The 24,114-nt window shown below is 50.3% G+C and overlaps 1 protein-coding gene across 1 annotated transcript; it reads right to left on the bottom strand.

Moving 5' to 3' along the window:
• Positions 1–2,862: 2,862 nt before the first annotated feature.
• Positions 2,863–9,641, bottom strand: LOC127470333 (G-protein coupled receptor 83-like). The gene is made up of 4 exons (XM_051785744.1): positions 9,133–9,641; positions 8,243–8,368; positions 6,855–6,988; positions 2,863–3,659 (listed from the first exon to the last, which is right to left on the bottom strand). Exons 1-4 carry the CDS (start codon positions 9,514–9,516, stop codon positions 3,074–3,076), a joined length of 1,230 nt encoding a protein of 409 aa, XP_051641704.1. The 5' UTR covers positions 9,517–9,641; the 3' UTR covers positions 2,863–3,073.
• Between the last annotated feature and the right edge of the window lie 14,473 nt (positions 9,642–24,114).

Genomic DNA, 24,114 nt, shown 5'->3' with positions numbered 1-24,114 from the left:
CAAAATGATGGTCTGACTCTGGCTCACCTATACCCCTACTTCCCAGGGCTTGTGCTGGATTTAACGGAGGACATTCCCATTTTTCTCTGCAGCATGCTTTGGCCAGCCCCTCCATACTGTTTTTCACTTGAAGAGCTAACTGATGATAATTGTATTCTGTTTCTCCTTCTGAGCTAATTTTCTGACTCATTGTGGTTTTTTTCTGCTTGCTTTTTGTTAATCTAGTTGGCATGTTGTGGTTTCTTTGTTCATTATGTGATGGGGCTATATAAGAGGATTTGTCTCTGGAATTCAGGTATCCCTTGCACTATGTTCCCTGTTATCGTCTTCATCAGCAACTCTGCTGAAGGCACTCAGCTGCATTTGGCATGAGCTAACCTTAATAAATTTGGGCTGTTAATCACTCAGACATGTCTCGTTGGATCTTTGCACACTGATTTGTGTGTGCTCAAATAGCTTCCCTGGAGTAGACTTGTAGTGACTCAGTGTTTCAATAATCTGCCCTCCAAACTCTCCCTCGGGGTTCTGCCTCCCGGGGCTTCGCCTGCCGAGAGGCGCCGCACCCGCAGCCGCCGAGGGCGCGGGTCGAGGGTTCGCTCCGCAGGCAGGACAAGGGCTCTCCACGTGGCTCGGGCTTCCCGGGGGATTCTCCTCCCACGCCACACTCCTGTCCGGCTCCAGCCTCGGGGCTGCAGGGACCAAACCGTGCTGCTGCTGCCTCGGCCGGGGCAGGACCCTGCGCCCACCAGCACAGTCTGGATGAGGCCGGGAGCACACGCGGGGCAGCCCGGGGTCCCCCTTCTGGGAGCTCTCCCTTGGTCCTGTCTCGGGAAGCTCTCCCTTGGCCCTAGGGATCTCGGACAGCCAGCTGCCTCTGCCACTGCTCAGGGAGCCATTCCCAAAGGTGGGCGGCGGGACCAGAGACAGATTAAGGAATGTCTCAGCATCTATTTACCTGCTGAGTGGACTCAGACTCAGCAAAAGCCGAATATCACAGGTTCCCTTTTCCAGAGCCTGTCTCGGTAAGCACTCTGCTCGCCTGCAGTCCATCAGGGATGCAGCCTCCTGCCCCTCAGGCACTGCCATTGCCCTGGTCAAACATCACTCAGGCTATGGCTTTTTTGATGTTTTGCATCCTGTGTTTGCCTGAGAACTGCTGCGGGGTGCTGCTGGGAGTCAGGGTATCCTCAAGTGATATGGGAGTGTCGAGGCATTGGGCGAAGCATGCGAGGCTCTGAATCTCATGCAGGCATTGATAATTATCAGTCCAGATAGCTGAGCCTTTAGAGAGATGTGATACAGTCAGCTCTTACATCCTGCCCATTTAGGGGAGAAAAATGCAGCAATGAGGAGATGCTGCGATTGACAGATCCAAGCAAAACCAACCAGGTTATTTCTCACAGCAAGAGGTGGCTAACTTCAGGGATTAGCAGCAGGTCAAGGGAGTGCAAAGAGAGACCCACTTCTTTGGAGTGAGGTGTTTGATTCATCCAGAAAAAGGTTATAAAGCCATTTAAAGGAAGAAAGGAAGGAAAATAAACCTAAGAAATATGAAAGACAATTCATGGCCTTTGAGAGCCCCTCACCAAAAGCTGATGAGGGGTGAGGAACAGCAAAAAAGCAAATGACCACTTCTCTTAATAATTAAATGAAGTGATGCTCAATAATTAGAGATAATTTTAACATTTAGAAAAACTCCCAATGAGGTCTTTTGACTGAAAACAGACTCTACTGTACACTGAGGGAGGGCAGCACTGGTACCCAGCACAGGCAGCTTTGAATTCCCATGTTCAATAACTGTGACTTCCAAGCGAGGTGCCTCAGGGACCAAGTATACACCCATTTCTGCTGCCACTCCTGGTTTGGGCACTGCAATGCACACCCGAGGTGCAGGGATGCACCCAACTGGGGTCAAGTGGCCAGAAGAGAGGACTCCCCCTCCTTTCTTTCCTATTCCTTCTCACTGCATAAATGGAAAAAAAAAAAATCAGTCCTTGGTTTCAATTCTTTGGTCTGGCTTATCATGCCCCAGGAACTGCTGGGAGTATGTCCTCATCGCCTCCAGCCACCAGGGCACTCCCCTCCTCCCTGGGCAGAAGCTCTGCCCAGTTATGGCCAGGGCAGACCAGAAGCACCCCTGCCCCCAGCAGCCACAGCTCCTTTGGGCTACTGGAATTCGTCACCTGGTTTGCACCAACTAGACAACCCCAGAGTCCTCAGTTGCTCCTCACAGGACATTCCTTCTGGTCCTTTTTTGTCCTCCTGTTGTTTAAATGAGACTTTTACAGCAATTAGTAATGAGGTAGAATGATTCCATTCTTCAGTGAGTGAATGCTACAGTTCTGATGAAATATTTTGTGGCCTTCCATAGAGCGCCAATGTACCTCTATTTCCTGAATTAATATATTTGTAATACAAAGAAATTCTCAATGGACTAAATTACTTGGTCACCGTGCCATCTGAGGCTGCAGCCATGGCTCCTGAGGTGCATCCCTGCTCCTCTTGCTCGGGGCTGGGTTCCAGCTGCCATCAGTGGTACAGAGATGGGGCAGGAGGAACAGCAGCATCTGAGGGAAAAATTGCTGTTGGAAACCTTTACCTCTGTCAGAAGACTTTGCTATAAACTATCTGGTGAAACTCCCTGTGGATGAAGTTCATCTGATGTCCAAGTCCCTCCTTCAAACACAATCTGTTTCTGATGCTGTGCCGAGCTCCATGTCGTGGCACGTGTTCCAGGCCAATGACTCAGGCCAGCGTGAGCAGTGATAGAAATCTGGGTTCACTACCTCTGATGACAATAAATGAGAATCCCCAAAAGCATATTTCTGTGTCTGAGGAGCTCCATGCGCCCTGCATGTACTCCTGCTCCCTGGGCCAGCTGCAGCCCAGGCTTTACTGGTAGGGTGCTGGAGAGGCTGAGCACCCTCCATGCCAAGCAATAGGAGGGGCTACAGCGAGACCAGCCAAAAATCAGCAGTGAAACATCAGAGCAGCAACGTTGGCTTCTGAGGAGAGACAGGGAGGTGCCTTTTGATGTCCCACACACCCAGGTAACTCCCCTCAGCCCCACAGCTCACAGGTCCGTGTTGGCTGTTGGGAGGTTCCCGGTGGAGCAGATGGTCTGGGAGACAGTTCCCTTCCTGCACCTGGCCTGCTCCATCCACACCTCGCGGCAGGACGTGGGCAGCGCGTGGTCCTGAGCCCGCGGGGCCTTCTGGCAGAGGCACAGCAGCGCCCGGAGCTCCGCGCGGAAGCTCTCGTTCAGCCAGCAGTAGATGAAGGGGTTGTAGCAGGTGCTGCTCATGGCAAACCAGTGCAGGGCGAAATAGAGCGAGTTCTTTGTCTTGATGCCCAGACTGGAGATGAGCACCACGTAGCAGTTGAGGGGGAACCAGCAGACTGCAAAGACCACCACTACCAGCATCAGCATCTTGATGCTCTTCTTCTTGTTCCTGTGGTGGGTGATGCACTGCTGCGTGGTGACGTCCCCGATGGCGTTGCGGAGCCACAGCTTCTTGGCCAGGCGCGTGTAGGTGATGGTGATGATCAGCAGAGGCAGGAGGTAAAGAAGGAGAAATGTAGACAGGTCCAGATACTTCCACACCAGCTCTGAGGGCTCAGGGAAATCAGGGAGGCACAAACTCCGGACAGTGGCTTCCCTTGAAAACAAAGAAATATAGGCCAGATATGGCACATGGTCTTTGCTGTCAAATGGTGCTGCCGGCTCGGCAAACCACACTGGGGGTCTCACACCACCCATGGCCACCCTTTCAGAGGTGTAGTGTGGACACTGGGGACAGAGCCTGCAGGCCCTGCCCTCCACGGGTGCACCCACCCTGCCGTGCCCCCCAGCAGCCAGGACCCCTTAACCTGCCGTGCCTCCCTAGCACAGGACCCCTTGGCCAGAGTGGAAACTGCTGCAGTAGTGAAAAGCTAAAGTTGTTTTGGAGGGGAGGGAGGGGGCTGCTGGAGACTGGGAGCTGTGAGAAAGCCTCGCAGGCACAAACAGCCCATCTTACTTCCCTTCCCTACCCACCATTCTCTTGCCATCAGCTGCTAAAACCTTACTGCTACCTCTTAAAACAGGTGTGATGATTAGTGACTCGGCTCCAGTTGAACCTCTGAGAATTAAATAACAGAAGAACCAAGTGTAACTATGTGCAACTGCTCATTTTAACAACCCCTTACACCCATCCTGTCCAGCCCGGGGTCCTGGCACGTTCCCAGTGCCCGGCAGTGGCTCTCAGCCCCAGCACCCTCTGCAGCACTGCATGTTCCCTCCACGCCCCACAGCTGGTGACTGGGGGTGATGGAACATTAGGAGAAAAGAACACTTGCACATTTACTTCCAGTGAATGTTTTCTCCCTTTCTTTCCTTTCCCCCTTCCTTTGCATTCATTTTGTCCTTCTCTTTTCAGTCCTTGTACTCTGCTGTCCTCTATTCAGCACAGACTTTAGTCCCCATCAAGTTGCATTATTCTTTGCAGTATTGATTAATATCTTTAATATCCTGTTTTCAACCACTGGAGCTGCCTTTTGTGCCACAAATAGAAGATTGTTGAGAACAGGCAGCTGGAGCAGGGGCTGAGGTCAGAGGGGTGTCAATAGGTGCTGGAGCTGAGCTCTGCCAAGCACAGAGGACCTGGAGGGACTGCTTGAAAGTGGGACTGACTCAGGAGGGAAAATCATCTTTTCTGAACTTCAGTCTTGGCTTTTCCTCCACAGATATGGCTCACCACTGGCACAGGTGAGGCCAGACCCTGCCTGCAGGCAGCTCTGCCAGCCTGCCTGCCGAAGGGGACCTGCCAAAGCGGGCCAGAGAAGACACTGTTTTGGTGAATTCTGATATGACCAGGCATTCAGACACACTGCTGTGCAGTGCAGCCAGAGAAATGGATGCTGGTGGAGCCCCTTTTCCCCATCCCAGAATCCCAACTGCTCTCTGGTGGGAATCTCAGGAGCCCTGGCCCTGCAGGAGTTATTATAAGCAATATTACAACTGGGATTTTTTTTCAATGGAAAGCAGGGACAGGAATAGCATGTCCTGGAAGTCCTTATATCGCTGAGCTGCCTCATGCCAATGTGGGGCTCAGTTTCCTCCGGCTGTGCCAAAGGATGAGCAGAGACAGGTGCCCAGAAACAGATCATGGCGTTTGTTCATTCATGAGCAATTTGTTCCCTAATCCCAGGGCACAGCTGGGGAGCAACGTGAGCACACAGAAACCCTGCCCGTGTTTACAGTCTGGGCAGTTGGATGTATGATATCCCCTGGGTCTCTCGCTCACATCAGGCACAAGCACAGGCAGGGGAGGGCTGTGAAGCCCCGTTCACACTCTCAGCTGGTGCACTCCCCCTCGTACACCACGAGCAGTGACAGCCTGTGCAGGCACTCGTGCTCTCCTGCAGGGAGGGACCTGGCTGGGCTGTAGCAAATAATATTTGTCCTTAATACAGAAGGTCAATGTCTACAATAGAAATCTCACTCCTGCTGCCTGCCAGTGCCTCCTTGCCCCATTCCTTGGGATGCTGATCTCAGCCTGAAAACACAGGACATGGTAAGATTATCCCTGTGCCCTCGAGAATGACTTTCCTGTGAAGGGCAGCACCAAGAGTGTGATACCCACCACAAAAATCCCACTTGGGTACCATTATGGTTTTCTTGCCAGGAGGGGTTACAGCAATGCCACAGGCTGGTGGAGACAGGAGGGACAGAACAGTTTGGGTACCACAGAGGAACAGGGCAAAGAAACCCCAAAGCTCTGGTTCTGTGTTTCTCCCTGGCAGAGGGTGTCAGCAGCAACAAATGCCATCCCTGAGCCATTTGTGGGAAGATAAGCTGTTGCGCCTTTTTATTAACTTTTTCTTTTTTTCTCTCTAGATCAGAACCTTGAACTCATTCTGACATTTCAGCAGTCCTCATGTGGGTGTGAAATTCTACTTCATCTCCTTTTAATAGCTCCTGTTGCTGTGTTCAGCCAAGCAAAGAGTTCCTTTCCCTTGTGGGGAGGCACCATGGCACACCAGGACAGCTCCGGTTCCGGCCCAAGCACTGGTCCCTGACATGTCTTGCACAGTTATCCCCCCAGCCCCACACTGGTTCCCCCTAGTCCTGCTCTGCTCAGCCACAGAGGAGGGGGTGAGGGCTTTGCTTTGCTTTTCTCACTTGTGTAACATTGGGCAGAGGAGCCTCAAGCTTCAAGGAAGGTTGGTCCTGATTCACAAATCCATATGGATGAAATACAGGGAAGCCACAACGTGCAACTCAGTATATGAAGTCCTGGGGACAAGGGATGGCCCTGCTGACAAACCGAGGCAGTCCCCTCCTCCTGCTCCCTACAGAGCCTTGTTGATGTCAGTACCAGGTGTTCCCAACATGAGGTTTATTTTCTTTCCTTTCCAAACTGCAGTCTGACTCTCTCTCTCTCCTCCCTGCATGAGCGAGTTGGCTGGACTTGGTCTTGTTCTGTCTGAGGAGCTGAGCAGGCATGAAGAGGGAATAGGAAAGGCCCTCGGGAGAAAATTACCTTCTCCAGACAGAGTCCATCCTGGCAGGGCCATGGCTGCGCCTGGAGCTGCCCCAGCACGGGAGTGGGACCCAGCCCCTCGTCCGGGTGGTGGGAGGTGGTGAGGGCGATGCCAGGACCGGGGGCTGCGTGTGCCCCCGACAGGCCAGGCAGTGCTTGCACAGCCCAGCCTTTGCTGCAGGAAGCGGGATCTCACCCACACACTGGCTCCCTCTGATCCCACAGCACCCTGCCCCACACCTGGGAGCTTCCAGCACCCTCCCTGCTGAGTGGCACTGCACGGGGGCTGCCGGACCTCTGCACACTCATTGGGAAGGGGAGATCACTCACCTGTAGTTATACTGGAAAAGCTTTTGGTAGATGGCATGGGGCAGGGAGAAACAGGTTGCCATCAGCCAGATAACAGAGATGCTCAGCACTCCCTTCGTCAGGGACATCCTCTGCTTCAGTGGGTTCAGGATGACCTGCAACAGAAACTCTGCCGTGAATCCTCTGCCACAGGGAAGCAAAGCCCCTCCCAGCCCGCATGGCAGAGGCAGTTTGTGACAGAACGTAACACAGTTAATCATATGAGAATGATGGCCATGATTAGGAAAATGTCCTGCTCATTAGAGTGACCTGGAAAATGGGAAATGTTGAATTTCTCAGTCTGCTCAGAAGAACTTTAAAATTTTATCTTTTTCTGTGAGAACCGTTTTCCTTAAATTGGGGGTTACGTTAGGTCAGAAAAAAGAAGATATCTACACAAGTGCCTTCACTCCAGGATATGTTTGTTTATTCTGTATGAACTACATAAAAAATATCTCCTGTTCGAATTGGGCCTGTGAAACTGAGCCCTCCTCCCCTCTGCTGAGGCAGCAACTCACCTGTCATGAAATTTACACTCTTAGATCTTTCAGCTGATGAAATCTGATAGTCTGGAAGTCACTATTTGATGATGGCACAAGAGAGGGCAGTGATTACAAGGGACAAGCCCACAGCCCAGGCTGCCCTCACTGCCCTCACAGACAGCATTTGTCATGGACAGACAGCGAGCACGACCTTCTCACAGCTCAAGCCTCCTCCCAGTATTTCCAGCAGAGATTTCCCCTCTGCCACTCCCCTTTGTACTGGTCCAGCATCAGCCCCATGGCTCCACCACGGGACATTGGTCTCAGAATTTAACTCCATCTGCCCTGCAGCTTGATGACACAGCAAATGTCCAATGGGGAAAGAAGAGTAAAAGAACAAATAGACAACTAAATCACAATTTGAGCTGAGGATGCCTCACACTGATGTTCTATGGGCTTGAAGAAGTTTCTGCACAGCTGAAGTAGCACTTGGTGCTCAGTGCTGGCTCTCTGCCTTTCCAGGGCCTGCACACAAGATGAAGCCTCTGGAATCAGTTGCCCTGCCATACCTGGAGCTAGGCTGGACCTAGCTTTCTTCAGACTGGGTGGAAAAGGTGTCCTCACCCTTTTTAGCTGGAAATCTGGGAGCACCCTGTGAAACCCATGATGCCATTTTGTTCCTTCACTTCTACCCCATATTCAGTAACCCACAGAAGTCCATCAATCCTTCCAGCCCCTGGCACAGGAGGGCTCTGAGTGAAGCTCTAGAGCCTTCTCACTGGAGAGGGGTTGAATCCCCAAATTCATCCACCTTGGGCCCATGGCTCGACCAAGATTGAGGGGGAATTGGGAAGGTCTTGGAAGGGAGGAGGGGGTGGGTGGTGTCACCTGGTGCCTGTCGAGAGCGATGGCTGTCAGGGTCAGTGTGGAGACGTGCAGGGAGCAGTACTGCACAAAGCGGCTGATGTGGCACATGGCCTTCCCAAAAACCCATGTGCTGTTCACAAACCGGACCTGAGGGGAAACAACAACTCATCAGCCAGAAGACATGCTGAAAACAAATCCATGGGGAAATCCCTTGGGTGGCACCTGAGCTGGTTCAGGGGTTCTGGCTGGGAGGGCACCTTCACCTGAAACCCAAAGAAAGATCAGCTACACTGGGCTCTACCTTTACAGAAGAATTTAAAAGGTCAAACCTCTCAGATTATGGGGTGGTGCTGCTGCAGCCCTCCTGGCCTGTTCTGGCCATTATGTGTGAACAGCAGTAATAACTTTTTATTGCATTAACAACTATATTTGGAAAAAGTGCACCAAGGTTTGGTATCAACTGTCAGGTCTGGACAGCTTTCACTGAAGCCTTTACCCATCTGGCAGCTCTGAAAAGCTCAGCTACTTTCTTCCAGTCATCTCGTATGACTGGCATTTGGGCTGTTCTGCCCTACTAAGGGACTCTCTAGTGCTCTCCTGCACGAACATTAAAAGGACATGTTCACCAAGGTACCTGTTCTCATTCCCTGAGAAGCTCTTGCTGGGGTTTAGTGGCACACATGAAGAAACTTAAGAGTCTCTAGGAGATACAGAGACTAACAGAGAAAAGGGACCCCGCAGGTTTCTGTACAGTGTTTTACTTGCCTGGTAGAGTTGTCTATTAGACTTGGTGGTGTTGTGTTCCCACCTCAGCCCTAGGAGAGCATGCACAGAGAGACTGTGACCACCAGAGTTCTAAAGGGCAGGAGACTCCCCTTGTGGCTGAAGGGATAGCACAGCCAGCCACTTACCAGAGTGAAAGGTGTGTTGAACAGCGTGATCATGATGTCAGACACAGCCAGGTTGACGATGAAGAGGCTGGTGGCTGAGTGCATCCTCTTGTTCTTCAGCACCACGTGGCACACCAGCATGTTCCCAAAGAGAGACATGATGATAATGACTGAGTATGCCACGATCAGGAGAGCTTTCATGGTTGGTTTCTGGGATTCTGGCTCATATTTAGCCAGCTCGGCAAATTTCTCCCACTCAGTAACACGGCTGTCCGTCCAGTTGAAGGTGGTCCTGTTGATTGCTTGGTAGATGGACATGAGTTGGGTTAGGGAAGAGTAATGGTCCAACTCCTCCAGCAATCTCATCACCTGTGACCTGTATGGCTGAAGCAGCAAGGAAGGCATGGTGGGTTAACCCCAGTCTTTCCTCTGCTTGAGGTCACTGGGATCATGGCTCCAGCTGACAGCACGTGATCCATCAGCTTCGGCTCCTTGGTTGTCCAAGAGATGGTGAAGATGCGGCTGCCATTGCAAACACCACCCTAAAACAGAAAGCTGGGGGAGCCTCTGAGGTACAAGGGGTTTCCCGGGGACAGGGGTTTCCTGGCACTGGCAGGACGTTCCAGTGGCGTCTCACAAAGGGGTTGGTTTGGGACTTCACACTCTCAGCACCTTCTTATATCAGGAAGAGCAAGAGCTTCACAGGTGAGCTGGAAAGAAGAACTAGTCGTGACATATAGCAAATGTGGAAAAATCTCAGGTGGGGTTTGAAGTTGTTTTAATTTGACATCAGCTTTTTTGTCTTTGTTCTTACCTGAGTTCATTTCTCCTCCAACTTCCATGGAAGGCTGCACTATCGGTGTTTTCATCCTCTACTCCAAACCACCCAGTTCTTTTCTGTTGAAATGTAAAAGCAGAGACATTGGGGATTATTTTTGAGAGCAGAGGCAGCTTTTGTCTGTACCTAATTCCAGCAATTAGCCTGAAACTATTCAGAGCCTAGAAATCACATTAGAAATTGACTTCGGTCTCTCTTATTTTCTCCTCCAAATGATGGCTGAATTCTGCTTCCAGTGACTGAGTTGTAGTGGGGAAATGGTCTTTCCTGCAAAAGGCAAGACTTAGCAGTAGAGGCACGGAACTGGTGGAGGAGCCACTTCACAGCATAAAACCCAACCCACACAGAACAATTCCCCAGAATCTACCTTGGTTCATCTTCTCCCAGCTCCTCCAGGCTCAAGCAGGCTGCCAGACCACCCCGTGCCGCTGCTGCAGGAATTTCTTCCCAATACAGAAACACTCACCTTTAGCTCTAGCAAATCCAAAGATGTCTTTCCAGCAACATTGTGAATTCTGAATAGAAACCAGTGCTTCACTCCCTGGACTGGATAAACCCATACATGACATACATTACAGCACCCATTACACGCCAGTTCCCCGCACGCCCCAATGACAAGAAGAAACCAAACTCCCCTTCCTCACCCTTAGTGCCCTCCCCAATTCTTACCCCTTACCCTCACCCTCACTCCCTCACTTACCTCCCACCATCTCGTCGTTGTCGTCCCCCTGCGCCCGCTCAGCAGCGGCTCCTTCGGCTCCCTGCACTGCATTCCCTGCGCCGCACACCCCGCACCGCACACTCTGCACACCCCGCACCACACACCCCCTGCACCGCACACCCCGCACACCCCCCACACCCCGCACACTCCGCACACTCCGCACTCCGCACACCCCGCACACTCCGCACACCCCGCACACCCCGCACACCCCGCACGTGCCGCCGCACACCCCGCACACTCCGCACCCCGCACACTCCGCACCCCGCACACCCCGCACCCCGCACGTGCCGCCGCTCGGGGCTCGGGGGCGGGGCCGCTCCATTCATGAAAAGCCGCGGGCGCGGCCCCGCAGCCCCCGCCGGTGCCGGGAGTTATTACCGGGGGTTAATCAGTGCTGCGATTTCCCGCCCGCCCGGACCCTCCCCGCGGGCAGCCCCAGAGCGGCCCCCGAGGGGTCCCAGCGCCCATCACCGCGAGCGGGGCACGGAGCATCCGTGCTTGCAGAGACCCCGGCAGTGCGTTAGCGGGAAAAGGGGAAAACCATCTTCACAAACCTCTCCCGACCCGAATCTCCCGGTGGAGTCTCAACACTTCTTTGACAAGTGTTTTTCCCACGTCTGGATCCCTCCTGGCAGATGCTGACACAGAAACACAAAAATAAAGGCAGTTAAGGTTTCAAAGATTTTAGACAGCATATTTTTAAACTAGATATTATCAACCTTCTCATTTTGCATCCCGCATGCGTCACTCATTCCTTATTAAAAAAAAAAGGAAGAAAGAAGGGTGTTTTCTCATCCGTGATCTCCTGCCCCCGTCCATGGTTCTGTTCCCACTGTCCATGTCTTGCCTAGCACCTCTGTGGCCATGTCATGCAGGACAAAAGTAGGGGAGCAGCTACAGGATGGGGAACGCATGAGAGGGACACAGGACACAGAGCACATGTCTCTTGCCAGACTCCAAATTCTGTGTCTGGGTAAGAAGGTCCCACATTGAGGTGCGGAGCCAAGAATTCACATCAATTGCAAGTCCAAGGTTTAACAGCCCAATCCAGTTCATTAAGAAGCTCCAGTCGTCCTGCTTGTTCCAATAATAGCAGCACTTCTATTTTCCAAATTATCTAATTATTGCTAATTCCAATTAATAATGCACTTCAAAGTGTCATTCACAAGAGCCCTGATGTCTGTCCTAGTCTCCTGCATTTGTAGCCTCCATCAGGGCAAATAAACCATTGATGAGAGTTTGAAGGTTGGGCTTTTCCCACTTTGGGGTCTGTTTGCCATGGAGCAGAATAGGCATCCCAGCTCACACTGTGCCAGCCAGAGGCTCTCGGAGAGACCAGCGAAGATCCTTCCCATAAGCAGCAGAAAAAGAGCCCAGACAGAGAGAGGAATTCCTTCTGTGGGAGGAAAGATTTGTATAGGTGGTGTGTGTTTCTCCAAGGAACTGGCTCTTTGCTCAGAATTTCGTATTTATGAATTGCCAGGTCTAGGAGCTGCTCCAGTTCACGGCTGGTTCAGAACCCCAGTTGCTTTCAGCAGAAGTAGAACGAACCTTGCATTTGCTTTCTGGGGTTTCTTGCCCGAGGGCTGCAGGAAGGACACACTTGACATTTATTTTCTCGGTAGCAAGATGATCTGGGAGGTTTATGCTTTTTTTTTTATTTCCCCTGAAGCTATTCTCACTGCAGCTGTGAGATTGTCGTGTATCTGAAGAGCCATTTCATTATCCTCCCATAGTGTTCCTGCCTGGTAAGTATCATCCCTGGCTTTAGAGCTGCAAGCTCAGAAAAGGAAAGCTACAACTTTAGTCTAATCACATTTCCAGCAAAATCCAAGGCATGCTTTCTCCAGGTGCAAATTATCTAACCACAGGTATGTGCTAGAATCTCCTGAAAGGCTCAGGCACTCAATGGCTGAGGATTTAAGACTTGATTCCTTACACAGCAATAATTCTGACCAACCTCTCCTACCCCTGGACGCCCAGTGGAGCTGCCAGTCTCTGACTGATGTTTGTCTGGTTTTTATCTGTCAGAAAACACTTTAGGAGCAGGAATGGCTGTATTGTGGAATAAAATTATTACAGTTTTCTGCTTGTTTTTCTTGGGCAAGATTCCAGTTACCTGCCTGTCTCTGCAGAGACTTCATAGGCTGGAGGTATTAAAGGCATTCAGTATCTTTCCTTCTTGTGGCTTACTCTTAAATGTCAGAGGGTGTCTTTGTTTCCTGGAGGGCTGGATGCCCTCTGGACAGAAGAATTAATGATGGTGCAGATACACCAGCACCAGAAGCTTTGGAATGGGGGAGCTGCAGAACGGCTCCTTTTGCTCTCAGGGTAGAAAAGGTACAGCTGAGGCCCTGAAATATTTATTACCAAGCCTCACACTGCCTGTGCTGCCCAGTGTGCACAGCTGGGCTGTGTGTGGGTCACTCCTGGGTTATAAGCCAGCTCGGGTTTGCCTGTGGCAGCAGGAGGGTGGGAGCTTTGGCCCCAGGCTCTGCCCTGGCTGTCCCAGCCCAGCCCGACTGGAGCAGAGCCCTCGGCAGCCGAGCACAGACACGCCAGATTTCTAAACAACTTTGCACATCTAAACCAGAAACTACAACCATATTTTAAATTCTTCTGCCAACTTAAGCCAAATTAAAATTCAGGGGGCAGGAACTGGGAAGTGCAATAATCTTCCAGTGACACCAAGGCCTGATTTCCCCAGAGTCAGAGTATGATCTGGCATTAGCTGCCACCAACATGAGAACAGTGCTTCCACACACATTTTTTCAGAGCAGAGCCTGCCATTAGCATGTGCTTTAACTGGCTCCTAGATTCAGCACAGGCAGTGGGTGGAGGAGCAAGTTGTCCAAAATGGGCTTCAATAGGAGAAATGAGAAAAGAACAACACTGCCATTGCAATTGCATTTGACATTCTGTGAACAGTTACAATTTAGACTTTATTATTCAAAATACAAATGGCAAGTACATAATAGCTACTAATAGTGGAACTTCAGGATGGTTGGAAAAGAAAAGCTTTAAAAGGATTTGATAGTCCTCAAGTTTCAGCTGTAGGGTTTGTGTGACAGAACAAAGAGAACTAATCTGCCATTCTGCCATTGTAACTGTGCACTCTCCCTGCACTAATGGACCTTGTCTAGTGACCCACTTGGGCTGGATCTTCAACTTTAATTTTTTATTTTATTCTTGGTTTTTTTTTTTTTCCTTTTTTTTTTCCTCCTTGGAGTCATACAGCATAACTGACAGCACGCTCAGTTCCTACCCAAGTGCTGGCCCCCTGATTTCCAATGGGATGTGAAATCCCAGGAGGAAACAGTGACAGGCAGCTCCTACCTGTGTTGTCCTACCAGCTCCGAGTGCTCCAGCCTGGCCACAGCTTGGGCCCACAGCCTCTGCCCTCTGGGTCAGAGCAGTCCATCCATGTGAGAATCCAACTCCTCCATGTGCATCATCCTTTGCTGTAGTGGACTCTCCATTCCAGAAGCCTCCGAGCCTTGAACACCCCTTAGGGTCTGTTTTCTTCTTAAGAGGTTCTTTTTCAGCTCTTCTCTCCCTCTGTGTAGGAATCAGGACTGAAAACAAACAAACTAACAAACAAAACAAACCTTGGTTTCCTTAACAGAAAACTCTCAGCTAATGAAAAAGACTTGGAAGAGAGTAGAAGGGTAAGTCCCTCCCTGTGTGTGATGTGCACAGAGCTGTTGTCAGGGACATTCATTCTTCATCCCTGCCTGGAGCTCACTCCGGGGGGCATCAGTCAGAGCTGCTGTGAGCTCACCTGCACAGGTACAGGAACAGTGAGCAGGGACACCCCCACATCCAGGTGGGAGCACACACAACCCACACTTACACCCCCTCTGCACTGAGCTCACAAGGAGCCCTCTTGCCTTTGATGAACAGTTCAAACCTCCTTCCCCTCTCCCGGTCTCTGAACCCAGCCCACCTGCGAGCACATCGCTGGTTGGAGGCCGGAGAGCTGGAGATCCGCAGGCAGGAGTTTGCCGAGGAGCTGCCCTTTGAAGGTGTCCAGCAGAGGCCAGCAAGACAGCAGACACCACACAGACCCTGTCATGAGCTCAGGAAGCAAAGCCTGAGATGTGGGTGCATTTGACAAGGTGAGGAAGACTCAGGCAGCACCTTACCATGTGCCATTTGTTCCCTGGCTTTCAAGAAATGGCATCCTGGAACGGTTCATTATCACTGTTCCTTTCCAAGGCCCAATTAATTTAAGGCATGATGGGTCTGCTGGGATGACTCACACACCAAAGGAAGGGAGGAATGAAGGAAGACAAGACTTTAAGAGTAGTGGTTAAATATGTATTTACTTCAAAACTCTGACCCATCGTGCAGTTCTGACCAAAGGAAGAGAATTGATGAAGGCAGGAGTCACCTGAGCCAGCAAGGGACAGTCATGCAGAGGCTGACAGCAGCTGCAGCATCCTGTCAAGCTCTAGCTGGGGCCATCGCCCACCAGGGCCCTGATTTGGGGACCTCCGTGTGTGGCAAACGTGTCTGTGCAGCTGTTGAGGGATGTGTCAGTTCAGAAAGCCCCTGAGCTGTGGAGCTCTGGTGAAAGGTCACCCACTCAGCTGGAAGGATCCCCCATGGATCCTGGGAAGATTCTCTCAGGATCCACTTGTTTGATCACCTTTTGGATGAGGAAGGAGCAGTTCAGCCACCAGCACCATTGGTGACCTGTACTTTCCTGTGTCACCCCTGGCAGTGACTCCTGGCCAGGGGTGCAGCTCTGCCAAGCAGCCCAGGGTAGAGGACGGAGGGTGCTGAGGCTCTGTCGGGTTCCTGACCAGCAGAAAGGTCCAACAACTGCTCATGGGAGTGATGAGGGGGACCAGGGGCAAAAGCCTTAGCAAAGCTGAGCTGCAGTTGGTGCTGCAGGGTCCCAGTAGGGTCCCAGCAGTCCTTTGCTCTGGGTTTGCAAACACACAGCAGCAAGAGCACAAACAACCAGAAAAGGGGGAGTGGTTCTGACAGTCACTCAAGCTGAAGCATTTAAAACTTAATTTCCATCTCATTCAGGCAAAAGAGGTTATGAGATTATAAAAACCAAATCTGAAGAGCATACTCCAAGTGACACTTTCCCAGGAAGTCTAATGAGCTCAAATACAAAAGTACTGATTATTATGCTTTTAAATTATAAGTGAAACTGCCTTACCACAAAGGGAACAGAAAATGACCAATGTGGCATTCTTTCTGAAGAGGCAATCCTGGTTATTTTACATGCAAATTCCCTTCCAAGCAGCCTCAAAAAAAAAAATAATTAATACACACTGGAGAAATGTGATTTACTGGAGGAAAAGTCCAGACACATTCATGTTAAAAACATGATCTCCTTGCTGGAAGGAGGCACCATGGATAAAGAGGACCCCTCTGCACAGCCCCTTTGAATCCCCAGGAGGATTTCTGCTGGTTTTCCCTGCAAAGGCTCTTGAAGAGACTGAGCTGGGTGGGACTGTGGGCACAGGGCAGCCATGGGGGCGGGCACACCCAGAGTGACTGGCTCTGCTCATCCTGGGGTGGCATCAGCCTGTCAGACCAGGTGGGACACACGGACAGCCAAGGCTGGGCTGCAGGTCAGGGATGTGCTTCAGGGAACTGCAGCAAAGAGGAATGGTTGGACTGGTTTGGAATGAAAAGGGCATTTCTCAGTGCTGTGCAAAGCTGGGGAGTGCTGGGACCAACTGCAGGCCCTGCCCTGCCCCTGCAGCAGCAGCACTGGGGGCACTCACCCAAAGTCATACCAGGAAAACTGGAGCCTCAACAGCTCAGTGTGAGGAGCTAAGTGAGCACTGAGGAGTGAGCAGTGGACACAGGATCAAGCAGCACAAAGTTTCCAGGGCTGCTTGGAGACTTAGATTTCTGTAACAACTGTGGACAAGTCAGGAATTTTCCATTTCTTTACCTACTGGTGCAGAATCCTAAACAATCCAGGCAAGAAATCAACACGCAAATCACCCAGCCAGCATATGGCTGCAGAACACTGCCAGCCAGCATCCTCTGCTCCCAGCTGCAATTATTCAGCAAAGCACGTTACCTGTGCCAGATTTGGCTGGTTTATCAGCAGAATTTTGAACAACTTAAATGGAAACAGGCCCACAGGGTAAAGTAAAGGCTCATCAATGTGCATTTCACTGCTGGGTAAAGTTGGGACAGCTTTTTCCTCTTCACTTTATTAGTATACTCTTTTCTATCAAAAAATTTTGTACTTAAATCCTCCAGAACTGGATAGGGGTAAAAGTGCAAGGGTCAGCCAAACCAGAAAGGACATACCTGAAGGTATGTATCTCCCTCCTGTTGCTTCTCTGGTCTCCAACCACCAGCCTCACTTGGCCTTTGGCCACTGGTGCTTCCTCCGGCAGAGAGACTGGGCAGGCACTGATGAGTGGGAATCTGCAGGGAGCCAGCCCAGCTATAAGGGAAAATATGCCATTTTATTGAACCAGAAGATGAAGTTTTCACAAAAAACAATCAATCAAACAAACAAAACAACCAACAAACCTACTGTTAGTGAGCTCAGCTAGTAAAGCCTCCCGGCTGTCCAACCGTCAGCGGGGTCACCCCTCAGCCCCCGCTGCTGTGGGGCAGGAGCCACTCACAGCCCAGCTGATGCCTTCAGTTCTGCAGGGGCTGGGGATCTCCCCGGCCATGGTGGGAAATGTTCTCCTTGCCAAAATGAAGCTGGGCTATGTTTTCAAAGTGCCAGGTTTGTTCTGGATGCAGGGGGCTCTGCTCAGAGTTGGGCACCTGTTGGAACAGAGAAGTGGATGTTCCCCCGCTCCGAAGCTGAGGTACCTCAGGTACCAGGAGACGTTTCAGGAATGCTGTTTTCCTGCTTCTGCTCAGTTTTCTTGCTTGAGGGACTGATCTGAATCACAGTCCTGTGGGGTTCCTCCCTTTCCAAGTGTGAGAGGAAAAATTATGAAACTTCTTCTTGCTTTTGAGATGTTCAGTGGGAAAGAAGGCACAAACCCTCCTCTGGGCTGCTGCTGGGGAGGAACTACTGGACCATGGATGGAAGGAGCAGGGATGGGGAGAGGATGCTGGCAGGGGCTGCCCATTACTCCTGTCTACCCTTCCCAGCACCAGCATAGTGCCCAGCATGTCCCCAAAACACCAAAACCCCAACCATGAGGCTGCAGAGCCTTCAGTGGCACACAGAGACCCACCCGTGGCAGGGCTCCTGCTGGGCAAAGATGCAGACACCAAGGAAAATGTTGCTGCTGCTGCTGCTGCTGCTGCAGGCTTTTCCCAGGAGGAAATGAGCAGGATTTCAAAGTCTTTGGTGGGCTCAATGCCATTCCCTTCAGCACTGGGACCTTCAGCAAGCCTGCCCAGATTCTTCCTGTGAACCACTCTTCCTGTCAGTGATGCTTAATTACCCTGGGTGATGGATTAATTTCTCTGTTTGGGGTTTATCCAACCTGGAGCTCAGGTCCTATTCTCTTTTCTTCCAGTTTTTTTCCTGCCCTAACTGATATTTCATTCAGGAAACTATAGATCGAAGAAGCCCCTCCTGCAGATCTTCCTGGACCGAGGCCCTCGAGGACATGAACATCAGGTGGATGTATCTGCCAAATATTTTTTTCTGGTTTTGTGAGACTTCAGAGTGCCTGGGATTTAAATGCACGTTAATATTCTGTGTTTTCTGTTTCCCTGATTAGCCTGGCAAGCACAGCAGCCAATCCTTTCCCAGAGGCACATGAATGGCTGCAGAGAAGGAGCATTGGGAGCCTCTCTTTGTTCACTTAAGAATCTGAACACTTAAAACTGAAGAGACAGGCATTTCGTTTTTGTATAGAGAATTCAATGCCAAGTGCTGGGCTCAGAGAGCCATTTTCCTATTTCTATTCAACTCTTTTGTGCTAGTCAATGGGGTATAATCTAAGTCAAGCAAGTAAGTGCAGGTCAGTGACCCTGATGTATCTTGCTGGGATGGAGGGATGGCTGGCTTAGACCAGCCTAAACTGATTTGTGGACCTGAAACCTAAAATACTCCTAAGATGAAAACAGTCTGCTGTCAGCACCGAAAACCTCTTATGAGAGCAGATGTACACTACAGGCTCTGGTCTGGCTCCTTATTTTGGCAGTCTAAGCTCTCCCATTCTAATGCAGAGACAATCTTGAATTCCCTGGGAAGAGGGAAGGTACAGAACTGGCTGTTGCAGTTGTGTGCTAGCTGTGAACAAAGACGAGCCAATATGATTCTGCTTTGCTTGCAGCCCAGGTGTTAATAAATTGACAGATTCTCCACGTGCCAGATGGGCAAAAATTGATGTGCTAAATTTTGAGGTGGTGTTGGAGGTGGCTGTACCCCCACTTCTCCTGGTCACCAGCCAGTGTTTCCTGCTTCCTTCAGTCAATCAGGACTGAGACAGAGCAATGGAAGGCCTAAGTGCCTTCATTGGTGAGGTAAGGAGGATGCAGTCCTTCAGCAGTGAGGTTCTTTGCCAGGCTGCTCAGTGAGCAATTTTCTCTCTTCCCTCCTCAGTATTTGATTAGGCTCATACCTGCTGACAGCTTAAAGAAAGGCTTGAAAAATAAAAAGTCTGTTGTGTTTATGTGTGGGGAAATAGGAACAGCAAAATAACAGCACCCTGTAATGTAAACCACGACACAGGTCTGGGGTTCTGCTCCGCAGCCCCAGCTGAGCTCAGCTGTGGCTGTTGCCAGGAGCAGGGGCAGCTCAGGGTCCTGCAGCAGAGCAGACGGGTACTGCAGGTCTGGAGCATCCTCCCCCAGCTCAGGGCTGTTCCAGACTCACCTGCAATTGCAGCTGTGGGCAGGGGTCTCAGCAGAGCCCTCACGAGGCTCAGAGCCAGAGCAGCAGCAATCGATACACAAGAGTGAAGATTTTTTGAGCAACATGAATCCTGGCTACTCTTTTGTCTGTTTGATGGCAGTCTGCATTTGCACAGTCAGTACTATTTCTCCATCATGACTTCTGTTTCTTCTCCACAAGGACTGGATAATGTTTATTTAATGAGCACTTAATCAATATGCAGCTGTTCTCTGGAGATGAACTGCCAGGACATGACAGAGACATTCTTCTGGATGATATTCAAATTTCTTACACAGGTATTTTGATTCAAATGTATCTAATTCTCTAATAAAAGCTTTGAATCAACCTGTAGCTCTCATACCAGCGACACTAAAGTGGTCTAGAGATAAACAATGAATATTCAGAATTCCAAATCTAGATTAAACAATGTTTTTTCTCCACGTTAACTCACGTCTCCTTTCTAGGAGTCAATGCATTAAAGGAAGAGCTGTGAAATGTAACAATCCTCCAAGTGCCTCCCTCTGCACCATCCACTGCCTGTTGGGGCTTCCCAGAGTCACCGGCCGAGCAGGTTCGTGTTCTCCTCCAGAAACAAAACAACCTTCAGCAAACCACTCCCTCTCGCAAGAGCTGCACCCTGCACCAGGAGAGCACAACGTGGGCTTTGATGCTGTTATCTGCCTTGGTTCCCCTGTTTCTCAAAAGCTTTGTAATACCTGAGACTCTTTTTACAGGCACATCCAAACCAATCAAGCACTCCCCTTTCCACAGGGCTCAGCAATTAACACTAATCCCTGACAGTAACAGCATAAAGTGGAATCAGAAGATATGGGGCAGATCTTCACAGGTTGGGAAAGTGCCTTCAGAGTTGCTGGAACAAAACTCTTCCTAGATGCTCAGGCAGCTTATCCCTTGGTTTGGAAAGAGATTTCTTATTTCTCCAGATAGACTGAGGATTTACTTCATTAAGATGCCAGAAAAACTGCATCCCCGTTCCTACACTCTTACACACAGAAGAACTAGCCATTTGTTCCCCAGCCAGAAAAGAGAGAAACAAGTTTTCTTGAAAAATTTATGAGTATTCAGAAGTTTGCAAGGAGGCCAGAGGAGACAGCTCATGGTGTTGACCTCCTGAGCAGAGGGATGCAGGGAGGGAGGAAGCACCTTTCTGGGGGTGGCTGTGCTGCCCCTTCAGTTCCCTTCACCCAGACCAGCCTCATTCTCTCCATGTCCTTCATGTTTTTCCATATCTGAGCACATGCTTGGCTTAGTGCTCCCTTGGTGTTACAAACAGCAATAGACAGGGCTGACCATGACCTCAGAAACCCAAAGTGAAGGCAACTGCAGGTGAGCTAATCCCAAAGCTAAACCTTCACCAAGATGTTCAAGAGTGCAAATAGTTTGGGAAGCAAACCCTGAGAGGCTGAATTTTCAGGAGTTCTGATTTGGCATTTCCAAGTATCACAAAATAGCATCTTTCCTGTATTGCAGATCATTTATTGGGATAATGAGAGGCAAAAAGAGTAGGATAACCTGATGCCCATGAAGCCTCACAGGACTGCAGTGATGCTCAGGAAAGCAAGACCTGTGGAACAGCCTGACCAGCAGCAGAGGAGCGAGGGGTATGGAAGGATTCGCTGGAGGGAGAAAACATTTCATGACTCTGAAAAGCAGACAAGAATAGGCAATTATACTGCTATGGCAGCAAATGAGTCTTTGAGGTGCAAAGAGAAGCCTAAACTTCTCCTGAAACTCCTAAGTGCTTCAAGATTTGGGAAGTGGAACTTCAGCTGCATCCCTGTGAGGAGCAGAGCCCCTGCCCAGTGTGGGTACTGAACTGGAGGAGACCAGAAGCACAGGGCAGGCACAACCAGAGCCCGCTGTGCCCCCAGCTCTGCACAGCCCAGGGGATGGTCCTGGCTGCAGCCCCACCAGGCTCCTCCGCCCCCAGAGCTGGGATAAAGTCTCAGCTCTTCCCAAACCCCTGGGCTTGGCTGCCAAAAACACCACTCCAAGGGCAATTCCCCTGGGATAAGGTTTATCAAATACCTAAAAGCTCGTGCACAAACCCCAGGACAGCCGATACAGTGGGAGCACCACAGGGATTTGCTGCCCCCTGGATACCCTTTTCCAGTGGTGTAAAGTTGACCCCCTGAGCTCGACGCTCCTTCATTTATGCTCCTTCTGGAGTTGGACCTTACTGAAGACAAGGATGAATCTTTAATCTACACCGTAACATGCAGTACAAACCTGCTCACAGATTTTAAGGCTGTGAAGAAATTATCAGACACCCAGGAAATGTTGGACAATCTGTACTATCCTCATTTTCTGTGCCCCTCCAGCAAATTGCTCCACAATTTCCTCTTGCACGGTGCTAAAATAGAAGAGAAATAGTTTCCTTATGAATCAGCACAATCAGCATCTTTTGCTTGTTTTATCTGGCTGAGTAATTTTTTCTTAGAAGGGAGAAAATCGTGCCCATGATCCCATGAAACATCCATGGTCAAACACCCACATATCCAAGGGAGAGCAATTGACTGTGGACTTGGGAGCCAAATATTGAGACTAATTTCTAATTATTTTTCCATCTACCATGTATGGAACCCTGTGAGCTCTGCTGAGGTACACAGGCAGCATGTCCCACGGTCCTAGGGGAGTGAAGCAGGGACCATCACCAGGGCAGCACATGCCAGTTTGCCACCCACTGCTGCTCTGGGAATGTGGCCGGAGGGGGAGCAGCCAGGGCTGAGCTCATGTGCTGTGCAGGCTGACACTGCACTGCTCCCAGTGTTTGGAGTTGCTGTGGAGACACAGAGCAGGATGTGACATAACAACTCCTCTGCCCATGACCTTAAAAAGGACTTATTTTTATTAACAAGGAATGAACACAGACAAACATTTCTCTGCTGCTGGCAGCCGTCTGTGTGGTTTGGCAGGTGTCACATCCCAGGGAGTGGGAGGGCAGGGGGACAGACAGACCTCAGCAGGGTCACAGCTTCACCCCAATACAGGCACGGACTCACTCACTGTGCAGCTGGAGGCCAGTGGAGCTGCCACGGGAGGGAGCCCCGAAGGGACACTCCTCTACAGGGCTGGGCACCCTCCTGGTGCTGGGGCTGAGGGCTTGCCCTGCTGCAGCAGCTGCCCCAGAACAGGCCTTGGGCAGAGCGGGACAGAGGATCCCACAGGTCTTTGCTCAGGGCAAAGCTTTTCCTCTCAGCCTCTGTGGAGCAGCTCGGCATTATAAAGCCCCCAGCACTGAGCCTCCCCAGCCCTGCCAAGGGTCCACCTGTGGCTCTCCCTGAAGAGCCAAGTTTACAGTTCTGTGGCCAGTCTCACAACGGGTATTTTGTCTCTGAAACTGTATCTCTTGCAGTCCCAGCAGTTCACAAGGAATTGTGGTTTCCATAGGAGTGATTGATAACTCCTCTTTCCTGAGCAAACATGACTTGACACAAAGGCCTTTTAAAATGGTGATCAGGAAGGAGCTGTAATTCATTACGAGAAGCTGGAATTAATTACTGCTGATAATCAGGGCATGCACGTTCTCTGCAGAGTGATCAGGAGTGCTGCCAGGTAAAACAGTGGAGCTCAACAACATGGGGTGACCCTTTCTTTGGGAAGACCAGAGCAGGAGACATGGAGTCATCTGAAGCCCCTCGTGCCTTTCAGATGCCTGTGTACCCCCAGGACACTCCCAGTTTCCTCTCTCTACTCAAAGCCAGCCATGCTGAGCCCTCCTGTCACTCTTACCTGGATCTCTGGGACCCCATCCAAATGAGCTCAGGCTCTCCGTGATGCTATTTGAAAGGTCAGGATCTGACTCATGACTTCAGTATGGTGATATTTTTGGCTCTGCTTTAATCATTTTCTCCTCTATGTCTCATGCACTGCCTGCTAGGACCTCTTGTCCTTCCAATTATGGTGAAAATAGATTATTAGTAATAGACTAATTCAGGAACTACTTGGAATTATTGACTACCACAGACTCTAGTCCAACAATATGATTCCCTCATTTATCTTCCCCACTCCAGTACTGGCAAAGGGATAAATGCTGGACCAGGCTCTCCAAGGGAAATTCTTGTCTGCTGCTGGGAATGTTTATCATAGAATCCTGATGTGTAACGTTAACATGCCAATGCAAAAAGGAAGACAAAAACCATCACTAGGATCCCTGCAGTTCCCCTGGGGTCTCCACTTCCAGTGACAGAACTAACTCCTTCTGTGATCTGCAGAAAACCAGTGCCCTGCTCCCCAAACCCTGTGCTCTCAGCATGCCAGCTGCTGGCATTCCAGATCACATGAACTCCCAAATCTTTCTGACATTAATTTGTGTTCCTCAGTCTAGACCCATCATGCCCAGCTACTTCACTCCTGAGAGCCCAACAATTTAAAAACTGCATTTCTTCTGCAATAATTTTATCCCATATTGTCTTTTATGTCTCATTTGGTAAATATTCATTCATACCAGCCCTCCTGTGAAGCAGAAAAATTGTTATCATTGACCTCATTTTATGGAAAGGAAAGAGTGGAGAAATAAAGTGATTTGCTGAGGGCAGAGGGAGAATCAGTATCAACGTGGGTGTAAGAGCTCAAAGGTCCTTTCTCTGAGCCATCCCTCTCTTCAGCTTTCCAGTGTGAGGC

The sequence above is a fragment of the Manacus candei genome, unplaced genomic scaffold (assembly GCF_025592945.1).
Source record: "Manacus candei isolate 608988 ecotype Guabito, Panama unplaced genomic scaffold, ASM2559294v1 h1tg000003l, whole genome shotgun sequence".
In the NCBI taxonomy this organism is placed as follows: Eukaryota; Metazoa; Chordata; class Aves; order Passeriformes; family Pipridae; genus Manacus; species Manacus candei.
This window is presented reverse-complemented; position numbering and strand designations above follow the sequence as displayed.

Bases quoted from the DNA above. Each gene is read 5' to 3' on its own strand.
- LOC127470333 (XM_051785744.1), bottom strand. From the start codon at position 9,516: ATGCCTTCCTTGCTGCTTCAGCCATACAGGTCACAGGTGATGAGATTG. The intron at 6,989-8,242 runs GTGACACCACCC...TTTCTGTTGCAG, and splicing joins TCGCTCTCGACAGGCACCAG to GTCATCCTGAACCCACTGAA. The intron at 3,660-6,854 runs GTGAGTGATCTC...TTTGTTTTCAAG, and splicing joins CTTTTCCAGTATAACTACAG to GGAAGCCACTGTCCGGAGTT.